At 37.5% G+C, this 24,173-nt stretch overlaps 1 protein-coding gene across 1 annotated transcript; it reads right to left on the bottom strand.

Annotated features, from left to right (window-relative positions):
- Nucleotides 1-3,451: 3,451 nt before the first annotated feature.
- Nucleotides 3,452-13,832, bottom strand: LOC134610303 (uromodulin-like). The gene is made up of 10 exons (XM_063453252.1): nt 13,757-13,832; nt 12,783-12,850; nt 11,542-11,634; nt 10,744-10,961; nt 9,384-9,538; nt 7,183-7,422; nt 6,218-6,374; nt 5,527-5,611; nt 4,502-4,534; nt 3,452-3,833 (listed from the first exon to the last, which is right to left on the bottom strand). The coding sequence occupies exons 2-10, from the start codon at nt 12,829-12,831 to the stop codon at nt 3,769-3,771; spliced, it is 1,095 nt and encodes a 364-aa protein (XP_063309322.1). The 5' UTR covers nt 12,832-12,850; nt 13,757-13,832; the 3' UTR covers nt 3,452-3,768.
- Nucleotides 13,833-24,173: the final 10,341 nt, after the last annotated feature.

The raw sequence follows: 24,173 nt of genomic DNA, 5'->3' as shown, positions 1-24,173 counted from the left end.
TCATATATTGGTGTATTTGTATATCTCTCTCGCTCTCTTTTTTGAACACCATTTATTTCTAACTATAGGGCACAAACCCCTGTTTTAGTTGCTACATTTAACTTTTACACAGTGTATTTACTTTGATTTGTATTATTGTTTGTACATAAAAGATTTATTTTTTGCATGCTAGTTTGCAGCTTAAAGAGATATTTCACCTAATTCAATTCACTATTTTTAACATTGGTTTTATATTTTAAGCACCTTAACCCCTTAACGCCGTTACGGCGTTCTATGCCGTCGCGGCTTTAAAGGGCTTTAAAGCCGTTGCGGCGGCATAGAACGCCGTAACGGCTTGCAGCCCCAGGAGCAGAGGTGTACTCACCTCCGCCGCGATCCTCTTCTGGGGGGCTGTCTGAGAGCCCAGGCAGCCCCCCTCCGGCAAATGAGGCCCCCGGGGGCCATGTGATCGCTCTCAAAGAGCGATCACATGGCCCCCTATAGCTGGCTATGGATCTGCCAGCAGGGGGACTGTTTAAAATATTAGACAGTCCCCCTGCTGGTAGGTAGTGTAAAAAAATAAATATAAAAATGTTATAAAATAAATTAAATGCCTTTTTATATATATATATAATATGTATATATATTATATATATAATATATATACATATTATATATATGTAACGTCATACGTAATGTATTTTAATATTAATATTAGTATATATATTAATATTAAAATACACTTAGAATGACGTTACATATATATAATATGTATATATATTATATATATAATAGATCTACATATATATATTATATATATATACGCATAATTACAATAATAAATAAATAAAATAATTAAATAAATAAATAAAATATTGAAACAAAATATAAAATAAATTATATATTCATATGTAATTTCATTCTAACTGTATTTTGTTATTAATATATATATATTGGAAACAGAATACACTTAGAATGACATTCTATATATATCTATCTATATATAAAATACAAATAACCGCAAATATATATAGAGAGATAAATACATATAATTACATAAAAGATTACATTAGTATACACGTAGAATTTATATACCTATAAATGCATATATATTAAAATTCTACGTGTATATTTAAGTAATTTTTTAACATAATTATGTCATTTGATTAATTAAAATTTGATTGACATGCCTGACAACACAGGGAGAAAGTGCAGAGAATTTAATTCGCATGCACTATATTAGACCCTGTAACTCTCCAAGACACCATAAAACCTGTACATAGGGGGTACTGTTTTACTCAGGAGACTTCGCTGAACTCAAATATTAGTGTTTAAAACTGGTAAATTGTATTACAACGATGATATTTTAAGTAAAAGTGACGTTTTTTGCATTTTTTACAAACAAACGGCACTTTTATGGACTATATTATTGTTGTAATATGTTTTACTGTTTTAAAACACTAATATTTGTGTTTAGTGAAATCTCCGGAGAATAACAGTACCCCACATGTACAGGTTTTATGGTGTTTTGGAAAGTTAGAGAGTCACATATAAGGCTTGCATTTCATTTTTTTGACATTGAAATTTGCCAGATTAGTTATGTTGCCTTTGAGACCGTATGGTAGCCCAGGAATAAGAATTACCCCCATGATGGCATACCATTTGCAAAAGTAGACAACCCAAGGTATTGCAAATGGGGTATGTCCAGTCATTTTTAGTAGCCACTTAGTCACAAACACTGGCCAAATATTAGTTTTTTGCTTTTTTCACACAAAAACAAATATGAACGCTAACTTTGGCCAGTGTTTGTGACTAAGTGGCTACTAAAAAAAACTAAACATACCCCACGTTCAATACCTTGGGTTGTCTACTTTTTCAAATGGTATGCCATTATGGGGGTAATTCTCATTCCTGGGCTACCACACCGTCTCAAAGGTAACATTACTAATCTGGCAAATTTCAATTTGAAAATGGAACGTTCTATATTTGACCCTGTAACTTTCCAAAACACCATAAAACCTGTTAATGAGGGGTACTGTTGTACTCGTGAGACATCGCTGATTACAAATATGTGCATTTTGTTGCCGTAAAACCTAACAGTATTATGACATTTACAGCTAAAATGTGAGGCGGAACTACAAATTTAAAAAAAAAAATCAAATTTCTCACAGTTTTTTTTAATTTTATTCATAATAAATTGTTTCAAATACAAATATTTTATATGAAATGAAAGCCCTGTTTCTCCTGAACAAAATGATATATAATAAGTGTGGGTGCATTTAATATGAAAGAGGGGAACTACGGGTGAACAGACATATAGCGCAAATTCCAGTTTTTGTTTACGTTTTGTTTTGATCAGAACGTGTACTATTGACTCCGTCCTGAAGGGGTTAATTATTCACTTCTGGTTAATTTAATATACTTGTATGGGTAAAGTATCTGCCACTCCCTTAACAAGCAGCATAAAATTATTTGGTTGTATATAGCAACATATCCTTAAAAGAACACTCCCAGTAAAATAACCACTATTGAGCATGTGTCTCTGACAATGAACCATTGCCATTGGCATTTACTTCACCAAACTTGATTTAAGTGCAAGAGAAAAAAAAAGATGTGACTAAGTTCCTAGTCTACAAAATAAGGAAGAAATACATTCCCAGCATCCTGAATGTAAATGTAACTGATATTTAGACTTTGATTGCAAGTGACACAATTTCAAAGTAACAGGTCTTTGTCAAGTCATGTGGGTGTAAAAAAGTTGTCACTTATCTTTGAAGGTAGAATAAACTAAATTGAAATTAATGGAATGCTGAGGATGTTTTTCTTCCTTGATACAGTGCTGTTGGATCAGCTTTCAAATAAAGCTAAATGTCATCACCATTTTTTTTTGTCCAGGGGTAGAAATGTAGCTATTGTTTTTTTGTTGGTGTCAATAACAGGCTCTGTAAGTGCTTGCCTGCTCAATTAATTTATTGCCTCAACACAGGATTTTTACACGTTTATCAAATTTTGAAAAATTATGTTTCAATGGCCTTGTGTTTCTGTAGGGACTATACTTAGCCAATTAATGCAGTGTCTTGAATGTACAGATGTGTGTTTTTTCTTCTGGGCATTAGCAACCAATTCCACTTGACTCCTTCTATTTTATATTCCTCAATCTTTCTAAATAAAATGCATAAATAAAGCAACACCAAGTCTGTGTGCTCCAGTCATTATTTCAAGCTATTGTATCATCTTCGAAAGCCACCAGACACATTGTCATTAATTCATTTAGCTTATGCTCCCCCTCCCTCCCCCCCCCCCCATCTAAACCTTTATTAGCATTTTGTACAATTACCCTTACTCTTCACTCGAACTTCATGTTGAATCAGTGTTCTGCCTACAATTTCACTACTAATGAACCTGGTCCTAAACTTTTGATGTATATGACAGATACACAGACACAAATTAAAATGAGCAAAATAAGACAATGTATTATTACTTTGCAATTTATTATGTGATAGAAAATATACAATAAATGTATACAGTGTGCAGAAAGCAGAAAGGGATAGGTAAAATAAATAAATGCACCTCATAGATAAAAATTTAAAACGTTCCAAATTTTTGTAAAGAATCATGTCCAGCTTGACATACTTACTGAGACAGGACAAGGCCCAGCACTGTTTAAGTCTTTAATAAAGCCAGCAATGATAATTATTAAGCTGAATTAAGATAGCTAATATACAAAAGAAGAATTTTAAATATTGGAAAGTGGCACAGCCTGCATTCTTTAGAGGGTCTGTAAGAATGTTACATGAAGCTAACAAACATTAGAGACATGAGAAGTAAACAAAAAGTCCAGGGCATGGAAAATCCTGCAAAAAAAAGAAATAAAGTTGGTTTAATTTTGATGTACTATTAGATATGTAAAATGAAATTCAATGTAAAAAATAACTATCTATGTTAAGCATGTGGACATTGTCTATACAACAGTAAGACTTACAAAGTTCACTAATAATATAAAGGTAACACTTTGATGATTTTTCTCATCTCCTGTCAGAACCCAAGGATGATATACATATTTCTTACTAAACCAATATATACCAAATAGAAGGTATGCTAATGAAGTCAAATCAATGAAAGGTTAGGAGGTGGACAATGAACCTTTAATTTACATCTAGTGAATAGAGTAAAATACAATAAACAATGATGGAACATGGAAGGTTTTATAGCGAGCCATTACATGTTGCAAACTGAAGACATATGATCATGTAGTAAGCACTGGTACAATACAATTATTGAAATAGTTGAGAACAACCTGTAAGCTTTTACCTGTATGTGTTTCATGTAAGTGAATTAAGAATCGTACACAACGCACAGCGATACATGTGAATATTTCTATGTTTCTATATCTATAGTAATTTTACATTATCATAATCAAGGAACCAGTACAGTTAATATATATATATATATATATATATATATATTAATAATTTGGAATTAACAACTATTATAAAGAGAAGTATAACTCTTATTTGCTTACTGTCAAGAGCGCCTGATGAATCGCCAGATACATCTGTAAAACAAACCGTTTTGTGTAAGTTTATATATGTAAACTCTATTACAAATATTTATTATGCATCACATTTCAGTATTTATTAACCTGTATGTATTTTAATCTACCAATATACATAATTTGCATAATTTGCACAATGAACTAACATATAGAAAGCTTAAGCTTTACATGTTAAACATATGACTATAATATAAACATATGTATGGTTTTCTCTCTTTTTTCTATAGTTAAATCTGCTATTGATGTTAGAAATGCCCCATGTCTTTGATCTTTTTGTTAATTCAAATTTGATATAATTTATTTTTACTCATTACTTCAAAACAGTCTTTTACTGACAGGTGATTTAATACATTTCACTGCATAGCTTGAAGTATTTAGTAACATGTTCTTTCTGAAGTGATGTACAGGTTAGTGACATGACAACCATTGAATATATGCAGCCATTAGTAGGTTTACAAAGGTTTTTGTGGCGTTTCTAATCTTTCAGAGTTATTCACCAAGGGATTGGAAGTTTAAGGGCTAAAAACACACCTCCAGTGCCTGTCTTCCAGTCAGCGACTAGAGGCCCTTCTGCTGCCCTGGCCGAGTAAAACTCTGTCACGTGATGAGACAGCTCTTAGAAAGCATAGCCAGCACATGCGCCTCAGGTCCCCAATGCTTCTCTATGATCAGCATTGGGTTGGCTATCGGCTCTAGACCTGTATGATGTTGTGGGAAGCAGAGCGGCTGGCAATACCAAGGGAATTTGTAATTACATGATTACCTGGTGAATTCCAGCAATTCATGGTTTAGTGAATAACCTATGATATGTTCCAGCTAAACAATTTTTAGACAATCAATTTCTCTGAGGTCCAGTTTGATCACTGCAATCACTGCAACTTTCAGGAAGTCTGTGTTAAAAGTGTTTGGGATCACTGTATCATTTTAACTGTTTCTAGTGTTAAATGCAAACAGTCAACCTCTATGATAACCATGACATCAATGTTACTTACCCTCTGCACTTAATGTCAACGTAACGTCTGCACTATTCTGCGATCTAGCTGATCCAGCTGAAGAATCAGCTCTGACATTACAGTTCTGTAATAAAAAAAATATTTAAAAAAATATATAAATAGTATGCATATGTGTGCATGAATGTGTGAAGATTCCATAAGTAACAACATTGTAACAATGTCAAGATCCCGATTAAAGCAACATTAGAGAGAACGATATATACATTTACAGAGAAATATATAAATAGTGTGCATATGTGATGCGTCTCTCTCTTTTATCCTCCAATGAAGTATAGCTTTTAGTGTCTTACTATACAGTTTCGGAGATATTTTAAATATATTTTTAGAAATGATATGGGGATTCATATATATCGTAGCAAGACTGGAATAGTTTTAGGGTTAAATGCTGACGTTGGGTAAGCTTTCTGATGTAATTGATTAAACTTATGGACTTTATACCAATATTGTGGGAAATGTGACCTTCCTAATTTGATACATTACTACACGCACCAAGGCTCAACCTATGTATACACTTTATATAGTAAAATTTATTTTGTGTATATTTGGTATAAATTATTAATGCAACTATTACTCTACATCATACAAAGTTTTAGTTAAACATTTTATTGGATTTGTTATGTTATAAATAATAAAAACGTAAATAATTTTAACATCGTGGTTAAAATCTTACCGGAACACAGGTGGCATTACAGATTTTTACTACTGCACGAAGATTGACAGTGTTTGAGCCAGTAATTTGAAAGGCTTTCATAATGAAACGTGCTTCAGTAGCATTTCCATTATTTAACACAGACATTAGACCACTAGTAAGATCTCCAGCTGGGCATCTAGTAAGAAATAAAGAAATAAAGGATCAGTACTGGTTATTTGGATATCATGAGGACCCTTGCATGTTTGTCAACACCCTCATTGCTGCACATGTTGTAGCAACAGAAGAAATAAATGGACATGACGTAACAAAATTGAAAGATCCCAGATTAACGAAAGTAAAAACAAACAAACATAACAAACAGTGTTGGAAACAAATTGTATATGATTAAACATTGGGTTTCTCAAAGGGCACCAGTTCTGGAAAACGGAAACATTTAAAGAAACACTGTAAGCACCAAAACCACTATATCTTAATGTAGTGATTTTGGTGCATAGAAACTGTCCCTTTTCTCTCACAAATGTAAGCCATTTCTGAAAAACAAAAATATTTATATTTGTCAGGAAACACATGTCTAGCAGCTGTCAGAGAGACAGTCATTAGTGGCACTTCCTCCTTTAAAATCAATCATGATAATTCTATATGCTGTTAATGTTTATCATATGGAAGTACCACATTTAATGCTTCTCTATGAATCTCATCTGATTGGCAGAGTGTGTTGAGAAGCAATGTAATCTTGGTGACCTCACCAAAGGTGAATTGGTTGCTCCAAAGAGTCTGTGCTGGTGCTGGATTACAGGTAAGTTTTAAGAAACTTTGTATTTATTTATTTAAAACGATGGGAGGGAGGATAATATTAATTTAAAGAGCACGTTTGGTTAATTTGGTTAAAGAAATATGAGATTGCTTGTGTAAGGGCTATGGATTCTGGTATAGTCTAATCATGCCATTAACAGGTGATACAGTATAATACTTCTGATACATACCCATTGGAAAGAAGCTCATATGATGTGGTGTTACTGTTATCTGGATATGCATTTATACTGTCCACTATGAGTGAAAATGCCTTCCCGTCCAAGTCAGGTATGTTCACTGAAATATATACATTGTCTTCCACATACAGTGCATATCCCTCTGTCAATAGTGATGAAAACTGATCATTTACATAAGCCAACATGTTTACTGTGTACACAGCATTTACCTCAGGGACCGTTATCTGTGTGGACCTAAAAACAAAAAGGAAATACATGCATTGTGATTATATACTCTCTGCTCAAAATATGTTTGTTAAATTTGAATGAACATTAGATAAACTTTTGTAACAGTATTTATTTAGATGATGCTGCTTTGATTATCTTGTAACTGTGTTTAACCCATTCAGGATGGAGGCTTTTTAAGTGCCACACACATTATATACTGGTTTTAAAGGACCGAAAGTACTTTTTTAAATTTAATATCTTATATGTATACCTAAAACAACGTTAAAGGAGCACTAAGGGTCAGCAACACAAACATGTATTCCTGACCCTATAGGGTTAAAATCACCATCTAGCCACCTTGAGCCCCTCATGCCTCCCTAAATATAGAAATCTTACTGTATTCAAGTCTGGAGCTGCTGGCTCTGTACCGGTTTCCTTTAGACTTGCCCGCCACTGACTGCTGACATCAGCAGAAGTGGTAGCCTGATCCAATCACAGTGCTTCCCCATAGGATTGGCTGAGACTGACAAAGAGGCAGATCAGGGGCAGAGCCAGCATGATTCAAACACAGCCCTGACCAATCTGCATCTCCTCATAGAGATGAATTGAATCAATGAATCTCTATGAGGAAAGTTCAGTGTCTGCATGCAGAGGGAGGAGACACTGAATGTTTGGATGCATTTTAGGCAGCCATGACCCAGGAAGGATCTCTAACAGCTATCTGAGGAGTGGCCAGTGAAGTTATCACTAGGCTGTAATGTAAACACTGCATTTTATCGGAAAATACAGTGTTTACAGCAAAAAGCCTGAAAGTAATGATTCTACTCACCAGAACAAATACAATAAGCTGCAGTTGTTCTGGTGACAAAAGTGTCCCTTTAAGTGTGGAAAAAAAGGTAAAAAATGTGAAAAAAACATAGTTTTATTATTTATATTTTCAGAATACCAGTGTAACTAAATGAAAAGAGCTCAACATATATTCACATATCAGTCATGATTGTGAAATCCCTCATATGCCAAGGATCTAAATTAACTTTTGGTAGCTAACACCAACTCTGCATTAACCCCACCCAACGCTATACCAACCATACCCCTACTTAATTACATTGCTCTTTATTTTGCAGAAATGGGGCACTAAGTAAGCAAATCCCAAAACCTATTTAGAAAGTAGTAAAACACCTTACATTCTTCTGTCATTGTCATGTAAGATTGCTTTTAGGCTATTGTACAATGCCCCCTAACTGTTCAGCCTTTGGCAGGACAGTCCTGAATTTGGGGTGCTGTCCTGCTTAGGTTTCCTGGTGTCCAACATCTGGGAAAATCCTGGGAACTGTCCCCGGGCAGCATAGTGCAAGCATATCATTAGCGGACACTTAGACCATGCATGGAGTGCTTTTTTGCTTTGCAGAAGTTATTGGGAAACAACGTAGTAAACAGACAACTTTGAGAACATCTCCCATGTAGAAAAACTAAGCCAAGAGTCTGAGACAACAAACAAGCAGAAATACACATTGTTAAAAGAAAGAAATAATAATGGCCAGTTCATCTTTTAGTGGGTCACATTTAGAGTGGTTGGAAATATGGAGAGGTACTGCAATGTAAGACCATTCAGAAACATCAGACCTACACTTAGTAGTGGCGGACATTTATCAAGGCAAACGCGGGTACTATTCGAGAACATAGTGCTAATTAAAGAACAATTGCCATGGAAACCAATAGAATGATCCTCAATGCAGTACTTGGCACTCTGAATAGCACCTGTCTTACTTGATAAACCACCCCTAGAATGCCAGTAAGTGAATGATACCAAACAAATATTGAAATGGCTGTTTATGATAATAATGGCTAACCTTTTGCACACCAACTGTCTTGACCTGTGTTCCCCTGATGCATAATCTATGATTTGTTATTTGATCACACAAGAGAAGGACTAAACCATCACTAATATATGGAATGTATATGGAGCTGAATGTATGGTTGGTACTTACCCTATTATCGGTTTTAAGGTTGTGTTAAGAGCAACTGAAATGTTCAGTGGGAAGGAGCAAGAAAAGCTCACATTGAAATAATTTCTGCTTATTATCGTACTTATCTTGGGACTAATGTACAAAGTATTACTGTAAGTAACGTTACTATTATTTACCTGTGGAAATAAAAAAAATAAAAAAATAAAAAAACAAACAAACATTTGTTAGAGAAGTCTATCATGCCAGCTTTACAAAATACACTAAACAATGAGTTGAGCTAAGTTGTCAACTAACTTTAGAATTCAGGTGTAAACTAGAGGACAGACTCGGACCATTTGGACCTACGTAAGAGAATCTCATATGCTCCTGACTTTTTTCCCCAACTTTCTCATTTTACCCTAAATTTTGCCAGTCATCTTACAAGTAGCCAGAACTCACTGTTTACTGAATAGACTTTCAAAAGACTGTTATTACTGAAATAATGTAATGGACAAAGGCATTTATTTAAAACTTTTGGATAAGATTTTCAAATAAGTACATTTGTTTGATACTTTTAAAATAATTTAAATAAAAAAAAAAGGATTTTAATATTTATTGATATATTGATATATTTTTATACATTATAATTTTTTTGTATTTGGAAAAAAAATTTATAAAAAAATTGTTCATAAATATTAAATAATTAAAAAAGATTATCCATAGGCTGAGGCCTAGATATGTTCGTAGTGAATTCACGGTGAATTTCAAAATCTAGGCCACAATCGCATAAATAGAAATATTTTCTGATATTATTTATAAAAGTGAGGATATAAAGTAAATTGTAAGAGAATTCCAAATTTAGGCCAAAGAAGCCAAAGAGAACACATAGCTCACTTGGAGAATATTTCTAGTTATTTTACCTTGATTTTGAAATGCACATAGAATTCACAGAATTCTCACTTTAGTTTTAAATCAAGGCCTAGTATAGTTTTTAAATAAATGCCTAAATAACTAGGGCCTCTAATCCCCCCCAAAACTGAGCTATATGGTAGAGTTATAACAGGTTATTTTTAAGACATATCAGCCTGATTTGGTTAGATTATAATTTGAAACCTTGAAGAAGCATTATTTTCTATAACGTAATGCTAAAATAACAAGATTGAATACACAATTGACATGGATAATCTTTATATTTCTATTTTGACCTACGTTTTGAAATTCACTTTGAACTCAGTCTGAATACACTACAGTTTCACTTTAGTGAATAAACCTGCATGACTAAGTGGACTAATGTTGAATGAAGAAGATATTTATTATATTATGGGTACATTTGTTTTTGATATAGATAATATATTCTTATGATCCATGTTTTAAACACATATTTGATTAGTTGTGTACTTACTGCTACTACATTACCACAGGAGCCAGTTTTCAGCGGTGATATAAAAACCACTTGGGAAGTACCATTGATAATCTCATATGTTGCTGAGCAGTTGACATCAGTTGAGTTATTTAAATGTAAATTGGAAGAGTTAAATTTACTAATCTCCAGTTGACATTTAGATATGGATATCTTCATGTTTCCACCAGTGCACTGAAGGATTGGTGCTGGTGGAGTCCCTAAAAAATATTTGAGGGGTTAAAGTCAAGATCTGTAATTTGCCTTTCCCAAAACAAGAAAAGTAGGTGGTTTTCATGACAGTTTGATCATTTAGAACACTATTTGCATAGTTATATCAGATTGTTTTGTTCTTAAAGATCTGGTTTAAGAACCATAAGCACATTTTATCCACTATTATTGGTGAGAGTGGGTCATAGTAGCAGTGACTTGTAAAAATCAGTGCCAATATAAAACAGCCCTCTGTGGTTGTCAATAAGGCAGCCTTGAAAATGCTTTCAGGTTGCCAGTGTTAAATGTGTCCCCATTATGTATACGGCACTCTCGCATACAATAGAAGAGACAGCTGAGCCATGGATTGCGTATGTATGGTCTTGTGGCTCAGCGTATGCTAAAACACAGCCATGTTCACTAAACAGTGGTTTAGTCTGTGTATGAATTAATTTCAGATTTTCATCTTCTAGCATATGAATCAAAACTAAATGTCCAACCAATTGTTATTATGAATACTTTAATGGTTTAATGGCCATCGTATGAGGTCACAGAATATTGACATGTACAGTATTCACTGGTTTACTATACCTGATGAGTTGTATTGTGATGGATTACAGTTGCAGGCAGTGTTGGTGCTGTCAGCTATTTCATCATTGGCACAGGTTACATTTACAGAAGAAACTGTATAGAGAGAAAGATTAAGAGAGATCTCACCGTTTATGCAGATCATGCACTATTTAATTAACCTTGTCTGAACTTATGACATTATTTTATTCCATGTCCATGTAGTATGTTCCACTAAGGTTAAAATGAAAAATAGAACAGACTGTAGAACAAACCACAGTATATTCCTCTCTACCACATACAAAATTTCGGTAAAGAATAAAGATTTACTGTGGAACCAGGCCCAATACTTTGGTAAAAGGGACAGAATTAAGGAACTGCTACTATATATTTAAAATTTATTTCATGACCTCACCATACTTACAAAATGATTTTTTGACTTACCGGCATTCTAAATACTCTTTTAAATAATAAAATAACGTCAGCACATTATCAAAAATTACATAAAATGTTGCAGAAAAACCCGGTTTCCATATGTCCTCACCTCTAATTCAAAATTGACCCTCTTTCATAATTTGAGATGTATAAAGGTGTGTTTTTAGCAATCTACCAATGACCTAGGTAGCCAGGTATAGCAATTTTATGCTGCAACTGCACCCAGATTGAATACTTTAGTATTGTACTAGTAATACACATGATATTTGTGACCATTTTGCTGCACTCTGTAACCAGAAATTTAATAACGCAACTTTACTGAAATAAATTGCTGTTTCAGGATGTCAGGATCACTTATTTCACTAACATTAGGTTTCTACAAATGACGACAATATATAGAAAACATTTATATTTGACATTTTTATTCAGCACAGTTTAGTCTAGACAGCAGTGGAATAAAGGTTCATAAAGGGTGCGCAAGGCTTGCTTACGCACCCCATAATGCAGCTCTAGTTTGTCCTCCCTATCTTCATTTAGGTTTCCATTGGCAATTTTTTTTTCATGAAATTGGATTAGCTTGCTATATTTTTGAAGAATAAATCACGAGTACCTATGTAAACAACTGGTTATTATTAGAGCAAAACTTTTTTTACTTAATTTTTTTCATTATTATTTTTAAATGCAGGTTGCATGGTTATTTTCTCTGTTTGCTCATCCTAATGTAGTGTACTCTGCATGCCTATGAGTAGCAGATATGTTCTACTATAGTTTTCTTTATGTTTGATCACCAATATAATGCAAGAATGGTCACTGTATCTTACCTAACCGACCTAAAGCCACTCCAAATAGAGATAAAAGCAGCCAGAGAAATGTCTTCATGGTCACACAGGCACAGATCCTAAGAAAAGAAAGGGCATTTTATTTATATATTAATACAAAAGCAAAAAAAAAAAAAAACGTATTTTCTTTACCTGGTGAATCAATATTTAATATATTATAAATAGTATGCCACATGTATAATTGCCCTAACATCAAGGCCAGGTCAAGACACAAGTTTTCCAGTCTGCCTGAGATTCATGGGTGTTTCATACGTTAAGCCATTTTTATTTTACTTTAACCTGCTCCTGATAATGATATGACAGGAGAGTAGCTGAGGAGACAGAAACATTGTATATCAATCTTCCCAAGCTCTTCATCCTGTACATCACTAATGGAAAAGGACTCGACTGTTTGTCGACAGCTGATTCTCAGGAGTTGAACTCCCACCAGATAATGTGCGACGTATATGTCCCAGTGCTACATTAAATATAAAGGGTACCTCACTCTAATTCTAGCCCTAACACAAACCATTGCCTAAATTCAGACACTAGCCCTTACTTTAACCCTAGTCGTAACCCTCCAACACCAATGTAATATACATGTTACATATTGCTGAAGTGAGCATTAAGAGAAAATAATGCAATTTGGGGAATCATTTGGTTGCACTACTTTACCATAATTCACTATTTCCCATAATGTGCATAATATATAATATGGTGCACCAAGTAACACAATATGTAACACAAGATCACTAAAAAGATGCTATTTCAAAATTAAAATGTATCTCTATGTCTGTCTTTTTTAAATTGTCATTTAACACATTTCCCAAGTTAGTCATAGATATTGAAGTTTCTTCAAAGTAAACAAATAAGTTACAATTAAAATTCTACAAGTCACAATTCTAGTGTCCATGCAATGTATTAACAGTAATGTCCATATTATCACTAGAAATGATTGCCATCTCCTGTCTCCTTGATTTTCTTACCTTGCAGAGTACTGATCAGAATATGAAACTAGTTGATGATGCTTGGTATGATGCTACAAGCTCTTTATATAGACAGGTCATGGAGGATTCTTTCAGGTAATTTAGAGGGTGTGGTAGAATGATGCTGACAGAACGTTTTCTTGATTATAATTATTTAGCCTCTAGATAAAAAGGAGTAAATGTTGTGAATGTTTCAAGAATGATGTAGGTTTAAATGTTAAAGTGCACCTGTCATGAAAAAAAATGATGTGCATGATGAAAAAAGAAGAAAGAATGAAAAAATTGAGGGGGTAACATAATAGATAATCCAAAATTAAAACCAAATAATTGTAATTGATACTTTAAAAAAAAAAAAATCCTGATAGGATAATGAACAAGACACACTGCACACTCTATATAGACTGACTATGTGAAACCTAAAAAAAGACACTTGTGCAAATAAAATCTAAATAAAATAATAAGAGTGATATATACAGGTTGAGCAACTCTTGTCAGCTATCGTATATAGGTAGTTAGGTAACGATAGTTTGATCAGTTATATATATATATATATATATATATATATATATATATATACACACAGATACATAGCTATATTAAGCTTTCAATAAAATAATATCTATATCACTAATTGAATATATTAATCCAAAGGATTAGGGGTTATTGAGGTCAACCATGGTAAACCCTTCCCCGACAGATATAGGTTACAGTGGTATAAATAGGAGGGAGGTAAAATTTAGGTATCTTAACTACCCACCTTCTTCTAAAATCCCAAATCTTAAGATAAATTGGTCTTTATAAAAAGATCACACATCCCCCATCCCTGGACACTGAAAATCAGAGAGATACTTGTTTGGTCAAATAATGAAATTATGTGCACAAATTCTCAGAGAGAATGGTATATATGTTGGTCTATATCAGGACGGGGTTGCTAACAAAATTGGCTACTTCGGTGCTATACTCGCTTTAAAAGTCAAAGTTAACTCACTCACTGCTGTAACTGTTGTTTGTCATTGAGTCACAGATTGTAAAGATTTAGTGCAGATAACTGTTTTTATAAGTAGATACTAAGCAGTGGAAAGGTAGTTACCTCAGCGCTGCAATCTCTTAGTTAATCTGCTTTAAACTCACTCACTGCTGTAGCTCTAGTTTGTCAAAGAGTTGCAGGTTACAAAGGTAACATACAAAATAGTGCTCTTATAAGTCTGCATTAGTTCAGCGTAAGGAGTTTTTAATATCTAAGCTTGTAAGCCCGGGTTCTCTTGGCAGTGTAGGACAATACTGATCTATCTAATTCCTGTAAAAGTTGGTGAATTAGATTACGAAGATTTTTTAGTTCTAAACAAGTATCCTCAATAGGTCTGAAACATTAGTCCGATTAGATAGATCAGTAATGTCCTACACTGCCAAGAAAGCCAGGGCTTACAAGCTTGGATATTAAAAACTCCTTACGCTGAACTAATGCAGACTTATAAGAGCACCGTTTTGTATTTTACCTTTGCAACCTGCAACTCTTTGACAAACTAGAGCTACAGCAGTGAGTGAGTTAAAGCAAATTGACTAAGAGATTGCAGCGATGGGGTAACTTACCTTTCCACTGCTTAGTACCTACTTATAAAAGCAGTTATCTGCACTAAATCTTTACAATCTGTGACTCTCTGACAAACAACAGTTACAGCAGTGAGTGAGTTAACTTTGACTTTTAAAGGGAGTATAGCACCGAAGTAGCCAATTTTTTATTAGCAACCCGTTCTGATATTGACCAACATATATACCATTCTCACTGAGAATTTGTGCACATAATTTCGTTATTTGATCAAAACAAGTATCTTTGGTTTTCAGACCAATTTATCTTAAGATTTGGGATTTTAGAAGAGGGTGGGTAGTTAAGATACCTAAATTTTACCTCCCTCCTATTTATACCACTGTAACCTTTATCTGTCGGTGAAGGGTTTACCATGGGTGACCTCAATAACCCCTAATCCTTTGGATTAATATATTCAATTAGTGATATAGATATTATTTTATTGAAAGCTTAATATAGCTATGTATCTGTGTGTGTATATATATATATATATATATATATATATATATATATAAATAACTGATCAAACTATCGTTATCTAACTACATATATACTATTGCTGACAAGAGCTGCTCAACCTGTATATATCACTCTTATTATTTTTGTTTATATTTTATTTGCACGAGTGTCTTTTTTTAGGTTTCACATAGCCAGTCTATACAGAGTGTGCGGTGTGTCTTATTCATTATCCTATCAAGATTTTTTTTAAAAAGTATTTATTAAAATTATTTGGTTTTAATTTTGGATTATCTATTATGTTACCCCCTCCATTTTTTTTTCTTCTTTTGTTATATTTTTTTTTGTTATAGAAACATAAAAAAAGAGGGAGGAAAGTGCACATTTTCACAAAAATATAATTGTTTAATTTACTTTAATGCCGTATGTCATATTGAAGAGAGTGGATATCCCACACTATAAAATCATAAAACCAAAACTATTTGAATAATTATATGAATACTCATTATGAAATAGATACAATGTGCTAATAAAGCAGTTTGTTCTATTTTCATTACAATCTAAGCTGTCAGCTTCTCATTCCTAGAGTTGGTAGCAAATGGTGAATTACTGCATACTAACACCAGGTGCCTCATAGTTACACAAATCTAGATATATATGAACAGCAATTCTGACTGATATTACCAAGGTTGAAAGAAATTGGTGAGGTTACTCAATAAGGTCTGAACTTTTCATGCAAAAGGACTGAATATGAAGCAGAATTAGCAATTCTCATATTTACTAAATGTAAATCTGAACAAAATCTGGTCATTTAGTCTGAATGAGCATCTTTCAGTTGCAATCATACATTGTCTCATTTACACTCATTGATTTGCATATGGGAATTGCATATAAAATATAGAATTCACAAATTTCTGAAACTCCAAATTTCAACTAGATTCATTCAAAACAAATCTGGTTCAAGGTCAATTTGCAAACATTCTAAATACTTTATTCAAATGTATATCTATGTTTTTAAAGGGACACTGTAGGCTAGGCACCCAGACCACTTAACCTTTTTGAAGTGATCTGGGTGCAGTGCCCCTGTCCTTTTAACTCAGCAAACTAATACATTGAAGTCCAAAGAAGGACTATATCCACATAAAAAAGTTTTGAGATATTGAAACAGAGAGATGATTTTTGGGGAACAAAAAAGAAGAGAAACAACCAGGGGAGTATTTTTATTATGGAGAATGCTTGAGACAGCTGGAAGATGTCACATTTAAACATTTGCAGGGAAACCCCACTAAATAAATGTAAAATGCTTTCCTAGAATATTTAAGTAATGGGTTACTGAATGATATATTAACAAAAGCAGAATACATCCAAAAATACCGGTAAAATTATTTTCTGCCAAAGATTCACAAACATGAAACTAGATTACCAGGAAGACCCATCATCTTAGGGATTGGAGCGAAATCCGCCCCTTTGTCAGAATATATAGATACATTTCTTCAACCTACTGTCAAAAATACTGAAGCTTACTTGCACCTTTTGCAAATTTTTAAGTGAAGAAAGGGAGATATCCTGGTATACTCTATCATCCCACATGATAGGGTTACAGGCAGTTTCATTCTTTTTGGCTTCTTTTGAGTTGACTCCCATTCATCAAAAGTTTATCATGGAGGCCAGAAGAGTTACAAGCTAAAGAGCACTACTCACCACCGGACCACCAGGGCTGGCAGTGTGTCCCCCTCCCTGGATAAGGTAAGAAGAAGGGGAGGGGGCATAAAACTTTTACTCTTGTTTTATTTTTCTTTTTTAATAAAAAATATACGTATGCTTCCTTAATCTTATGCACCCCTCACAAACATACAGCACCCCTCACACACACACACACACACTCTGCACCCCTCAATACACACAGCACCCCTCACACTCTGCACCGCCCCCCACAAACACACATCACTCCCACACACACACACACACACAACACCCCTCACACACTCTGCACCCCTTATACAGACACTCTGCACCTTTTACACACACCCCCCCACACACACACACTCTGCACCCCTCTTACACACAGCACCCACACACACACACTCTGCACCCCTCACACATACACTCTGCACCCCTCAGATATACACTCTGCACCTCTCAAACACAGACAGCACCCCTCACACACTCTGCACCGCCCCCCACAAACACACAGCATCCCCCCCACACACAGCATCCCCCACCCCCACACACATAGCATCCCCCACCCACACACACACACACACACACACTCTGCACCCCTTATACACTTCTGCACCCATTACACACTCTGCACCCCTCACACATACACTTTGCACCTTTTACACACACACACACACACACCAACCCTCACACACTCTGCTCCCCTCTAACACACAGCACCCACACATCACCCCTCACACACTTTGCACACCACACACACACACACACACTCTGCACCCCTCACACACACACAGCACTCCTTACACACAGCCACTCTGCAACCCTCACACAAACAGCACCCCTCACACACGCTGCACTCCTCACACACTCTGTACCACCCCCCACAAACAAACAGCACTCCCGCACACACACACAACACCACTCACACACTTAGCACCCTTTACCCACACTTAGCAACCCTCACACATACACTCTGCACCTTTTACACACAGCACCCACAAACAAACATCACAGCACCCCTCACACCCTTCAAACAGACATCACCCCCCACACACACAATCTGCACCCCTCACAAACACATAGCACCCTCTCACAAAAAAACAGCACTCCTAACACACAGCACCCCACACACACTCTGCACCCCTCACACAAAAAGCCCCCCCCTCACACAAACAGCCTGCACCCCTGTCACACACAGCATGCACATACACTCTGCACCACTCACGCTCTTCACCCCTCCACGCACAGCTGCTCTCACACACTCTGTACCCTTCACACACACAGCACCCCTCACAAATGCACTCTGCACCCCGAACACACACACACACACACACACACAGACACACTGCACTCCGCACATACACACACTGCACTCCTCATACACACATTCTGCACACCTCACACAAACAGCACCCCTCACACAAACACTATACAGCACACACACACTCTGCACTCGCCACACACACTCTCTGCACCCCTCACACACATACTATGCACCCCTCACACACTGCATCCCTTACAAACACACTATGTTCCCCTCACACAACAGCACCACTTACAAACACACACAGCACCCCTCACTACAGTCTGTGTGTGTATATTTAGCAGTCTGTGCATGTGTGTATTCAGCAGTCTGTGCATGTGTGTATTCAGCAGACTGCATCTATCCAGGGCCATCCTTAGGCCTTTAGGCACCCTATGCAAAACATCTTCGCAGCGCCCTCCCATGTCATCCATGTATAGTGTGTATAGAAGTGTAGTGATTGTATAGGGGATTTATTAAATTAATAATGATTTTAAAATAAATATTCATTACACACACATACACACAGAGAGTTACAGGCAGATAGTCTCACACACACACACAGTTACAGGAAGACAATTACAAACACACAGGTACAGATGGACAGTGACGTACATACAGCCACATATACACCGTTACATGCAGACAGCCACACACATCTAGGCAGACAGCCACAGACACAGGACACACACACACACACACACACACAGGCAGACTGCCGCACACACACACACACAAGCAGACATCCACACACACACACACAGGCAGACAGACAGACAGACACACAGGAAGACAGTCACACGCACACAAGCAGACAGTCACACACACATGAATACACACACACATAGAGGCAGACGGTCACACACACACACACACACACACACAGGCAGACAATCACACATAGTTACCTCTATTCATTATGGAAGTGGAAGTAGTGAGTATAAAAAACAGAAATTATTTTTTTAAATAATCTCTATGCCATCTTTAATAAAACAAATGTATAATTCAGAAAGGGTTTCTGTGTAATGCCATTGAGCTGAAGTGTATTTTTCCAATAGGATGTTTTGTGAGTTGTGTGATTTCATCGTTGAAGAGCTTGGTTACATTCTGAGGGTACTCATAATTATGCAACTACTACTGACAGGATGGAAAACCAAAAATTAATTTGTTCAGCAGCAGTTTGCGTGCTGCAATACAGAACAAGGAGAGCCATTAGCTACCACTTTACACCTTTAAGTAGTGGTTGCTGGTAAGTCCCTGTCATCACTAGATAAATCTTGAATTCAGTAAACAGCCACTATTTGCTGACATTAGCAGTTGCCCTGTTAGTGAGTAGTGAATGGCCTGTAAAAGGTAATGACAACAGTGGAAATTGGAACTCAGAGTCAAGATGTCAATGTTTCACCTTTCCATCCAACCTACTCTTCATCCCATGTCTCCATTGTTTATTCAAGCTTTCCCAATTAACCTCATTACTACCTTCTTCACTCTAACATCTCCTCTTCACATGTTCTCCTGTTCTTAATCCAGCATCCACTCAACCCCATTTCACCCTTCTTCATTTCAGAATATTCACTCCATATTTCCATTTTTTTTTACTGTGGCATCCCAAGTCATCAACATTTTGCTCCTTTGCTCCAGCATACACTGCCCTCTCCTCCCAAGACTGACTTCAACATAATACCTAAACGTGTTCACAGTGCCAGTGCTTCCTATAGGCAAACTCAATGATCCTACCCTCCTTCTGGTAGCTATGCTCTTCTGCTCTCTATTGCTCTCTTAACCTTAACCCTGCCCCTCCAGTGGCTAACTCAGCATCTCCCCACCCCCAAACAATTTAACCCTGCCCCCAGCCTGCCTCTGCCCTCTCCTCCCAAGACTGACTTCAACATGATACCTAAACTTGTTCACAGTGCCAGTGCTTCCTATAGGCAAACTAGGCCATGGCCCCCCTAGGGGCTGTAATGCTCATCTGAAGTCCTTTGAAGAGGTGGACTGATCTTCCATGTCCTGATTCTGCTCAGCCTTTGGGAGGAATAATACACAGACTGGAAGCATGGAGGTACTACACTGAGTGACTGGCTGATTCCTGGGCCCCCAGCCCCCACCCGAGTATGTTGTGTGTATGTGTGTGTGTGTTAGGCACTGTGTGTGTATGCGTGTGTCTGCTAGATATTTTGTGTGAGTGTTGCGCAGTGTGTGTCTATTAGACATTGTATGTATTTGTGTGTTGGGCAATGTGTGTGTTTGTGTGTGTTAGGCAGTGTGTGTCTATTAGACATTGTGTGTGTGTGTATTAGGCAGTTTGTGTCCATTCGACATTTGGTGTTTGTGTTTTTGCATTTGGCTGTGTGGTTGTCTGTTGGTGTATGTATGTATACATCATATATTACAATGTATGTATTGTGAATATTAGGGATGTGTAAGTCCTCCCCCCAGCCCCCAGCCCCCACCCCTGAGCGGGGGGTGGGGGCCAGAGGGGGGGGGCAGTAGGTCCCCCCATTATTCTTATTTAGGGCCCCCAACCGCCGTTTAGGGGTGGGGGGCGGGAGGAGGACAGTAGGTTCCCCTCCTCCCCATTATTCTTATAATGGTTTATGGTTATTCATGTATGGTTCAGTGTGTTTGGGTCTAGGTCCACTTTAGTCCCAAGCAGATTTTAAAAAAAATAAAAAAAATCCATAACACTGGTGAGACCTCACTTGGACTATTGTACGCAATACTGGAGACTTTATCTCCAGAAGGATATTGATACTTTAGAGAGAGTTCAGAAAAGGGCTACTAAACTGGTTCATGGATTACAGTATACAACTTACAAGGAAAGGTTAAAGGATCTTAATATGCATAGCTTGGAGAAAAGACGAGACGGGGGATATGATGGAAACATTTAAATACATAAAGGGAATCAACACAGTAAAGGAGGTGATTATTTTTAAAAGAAGAAAAACTACCACAACAAGAGTACATAGTCTTAAATTAGGGGCAAAGGTGTAAAAATAATATTAGGAAGTAGTGATGTCGCGAACCCGAAATTTTCGTTCCGCGAATGGCGAACGGGAACTTCCGCTAACGTTTGCGAACCGGCGAACCGGTTGAACCGCCATTGACTTCAATGGGCAGGCGAATTTTAAAACCCACAGGGACTCTTTCTGGCCACAAAAGTGATGGAAAAGTTGTTTCAAGGGGACTAACACCTTGACTGTGGCATGCCGGAGGGGGATCCATGGCAAAACTCCCATGGAAAATTACCTAACATTCCTAAATCACAATGGATATGGATTGACACCTGACATATGACATGCTGACACCTTGACATATGGATTGACACCTGTCCTCAGAGACCCTGATGCACACGGACACAGAGCAGAATAGGGACTGATCCCCTTACATAGGGTCACTTGGCAGGTATGGATTGACACCGGTCCTCAAAGCCCCTGATACACACTGACACAGAGCAGAATAGAGACTGTTTCCCGTTCTCAGAGACCATGATACACACTGACAAAGAGCAGAATAGAGACCGGGGGTCTAGTAGCGTAGGCACCCAGCACAGGTCATTCTCCTTCAGCCTTTTTATACGAGGGTCCCTCAACAGGCACGACAGCATGAAACACCACATTTGCACAAGGTTGGATGCCGAGCTACTCATTTCCCGTTCCTCCTCCTCACACAGAGTAGAATAGAGACTGTTCCCCGTCCTCAAAGCCCCTGATACACACTGACAAAGAGCAGAATAGAGACTGTTCCCCCTACATAGGGTCACTTGGCAGATATGGATTGACACCTGTCCTCAAAGCCCCTGATACACACTGACACAGAGCAGAATAGGGACTGTTCCCCCTACATAGGGTCACTTGGCAGATCTGGATTGACACCTGTCCTCAGAGACCCTGATACACACTGACACAGAGCAGAATGGGGAATATTCACTAAATGACAAACATTGTTATACAGGGGAATATTCAGTAAATAAGGATAAGGTCCTACTGTCCTCCCCCCCAGCCCCCACCCCTGCGCGGTGGGTGGGGGGCATAAATCACAATGGGGGGGACCTACTGTCCTCCCCCCCACCCCCACCCGAGAGCGGTGGGTGAGGGCCATAAAAATAATGAGGGGGGGACCTACTGTATGATGTTGTATCGATCAGGTAGTGTAAGGGTTACGCCCGCTTCACAGTGACAAACCAAACTCCCCGTTTAACGCACCGCAAACAACCGCAAACAGTCCATTTGCACAAGTTTGGATACCAAGCTAGCCATGTCCCGTTCCTTCTCCTCACTGATGCCATTGAAGGTCTCTTCCTCCACCCAGCCACATACAACACCAAGGGTCCCCGAAAGATGACAACAAGCCCCCTGGGACGCCTGCTGTGTTTGGTCTTCCACCTCCTCAAAGCCACCTTCCTCCTCTGACTCCTCTTCTTCAGACTCCTCTCTCTGCGTTGCCTCTCTCTGCGTTATTATAAGGTGTGTTAACTTAGTAGTACTATTCTTATCAGTTTAATAGCTGTTGCGTCTCCTATCAGTGGACGTGTATATGGCAGCGATTTTTGGAACAGGGAGATGGAAAAAGATGCTTGGTCGGTCCTCCTACTTCAAATTTGGGGCACTGCGCGTGCAATCTAATGTGCCACCAGATAGGAGTGGTGTGTTAAGTACTATTCTTATCAGTTTAATACCTGATAAGTATCCAATGCGTACTTGCGACGTCTACAAAGGACTCTCGCTTTGTGTGGGCACACAAAAAAAATCAGGGTAGCCACTAGCATACTCACCAAACCCCTAGAGCAGGGACAACTAGGACTACCAGAGGTGAGAACCTACTATAGGGCATCGCTGATGACCACCGCCCTGCAGGCACACACAGCCCACAACACACCACAATGGGTGGACATGGAATCAACGTGGGCTTGCCCCAAGGGCCTTAGGTACTTATTCTGGGTCCCACATAGACATCGCCCTAAACTACCAGACACACCGGCCACTTCCGCAATCCTGCTGAAAACCTGGGATACGATTAAACCACAATTAGGTCATACATATAAATGGGCGCTGGCCACAACACTATACTGTATACACATGATGAATCCCACATTTGACCATCGACTATGGATACACACTGACACAGAGCAGAATAGAGACTGTTCCCCGTCCTCAGAGACCATGATACACACTGACAAAGAGCAGAATAGAGACCGGGGGTCTAGTAGCGTGGACGCCCAGCACAGGTCGTTCTCCTTCAGCCTTTTTATACGAGGGTCCCTCAACAGACACGACAGCATGAAAGACCACATTTGCACAAGGTTGGATGCCGAGCTACTCATTTCCCGTTCCTCCTCCTCACACAGAGTAGATAGGGACTGTTCCCCCTACATAGGGTCACTTGGCAGATAT

The sequence above is a fragment of the Pelobates fuscus genome, chromosome 1 (assembly GCF_036172605.1).
Source record: "Pelobates fuscus isolate aPelFus1 chromosome 1, aPelFus1.pri, whole genome shotgun sequence".
In the NCBI taxonomy this organism is placed as follows: domain Eukaryota; kingdom Metazoa; phylum Chordata; class Amphibia; order Anura; family Pelobatidae; genus Pelobates; species Pelobates fuscus.
This window is presented reverse-complemented; position numbering and strand designations above follow the sequence as displayed.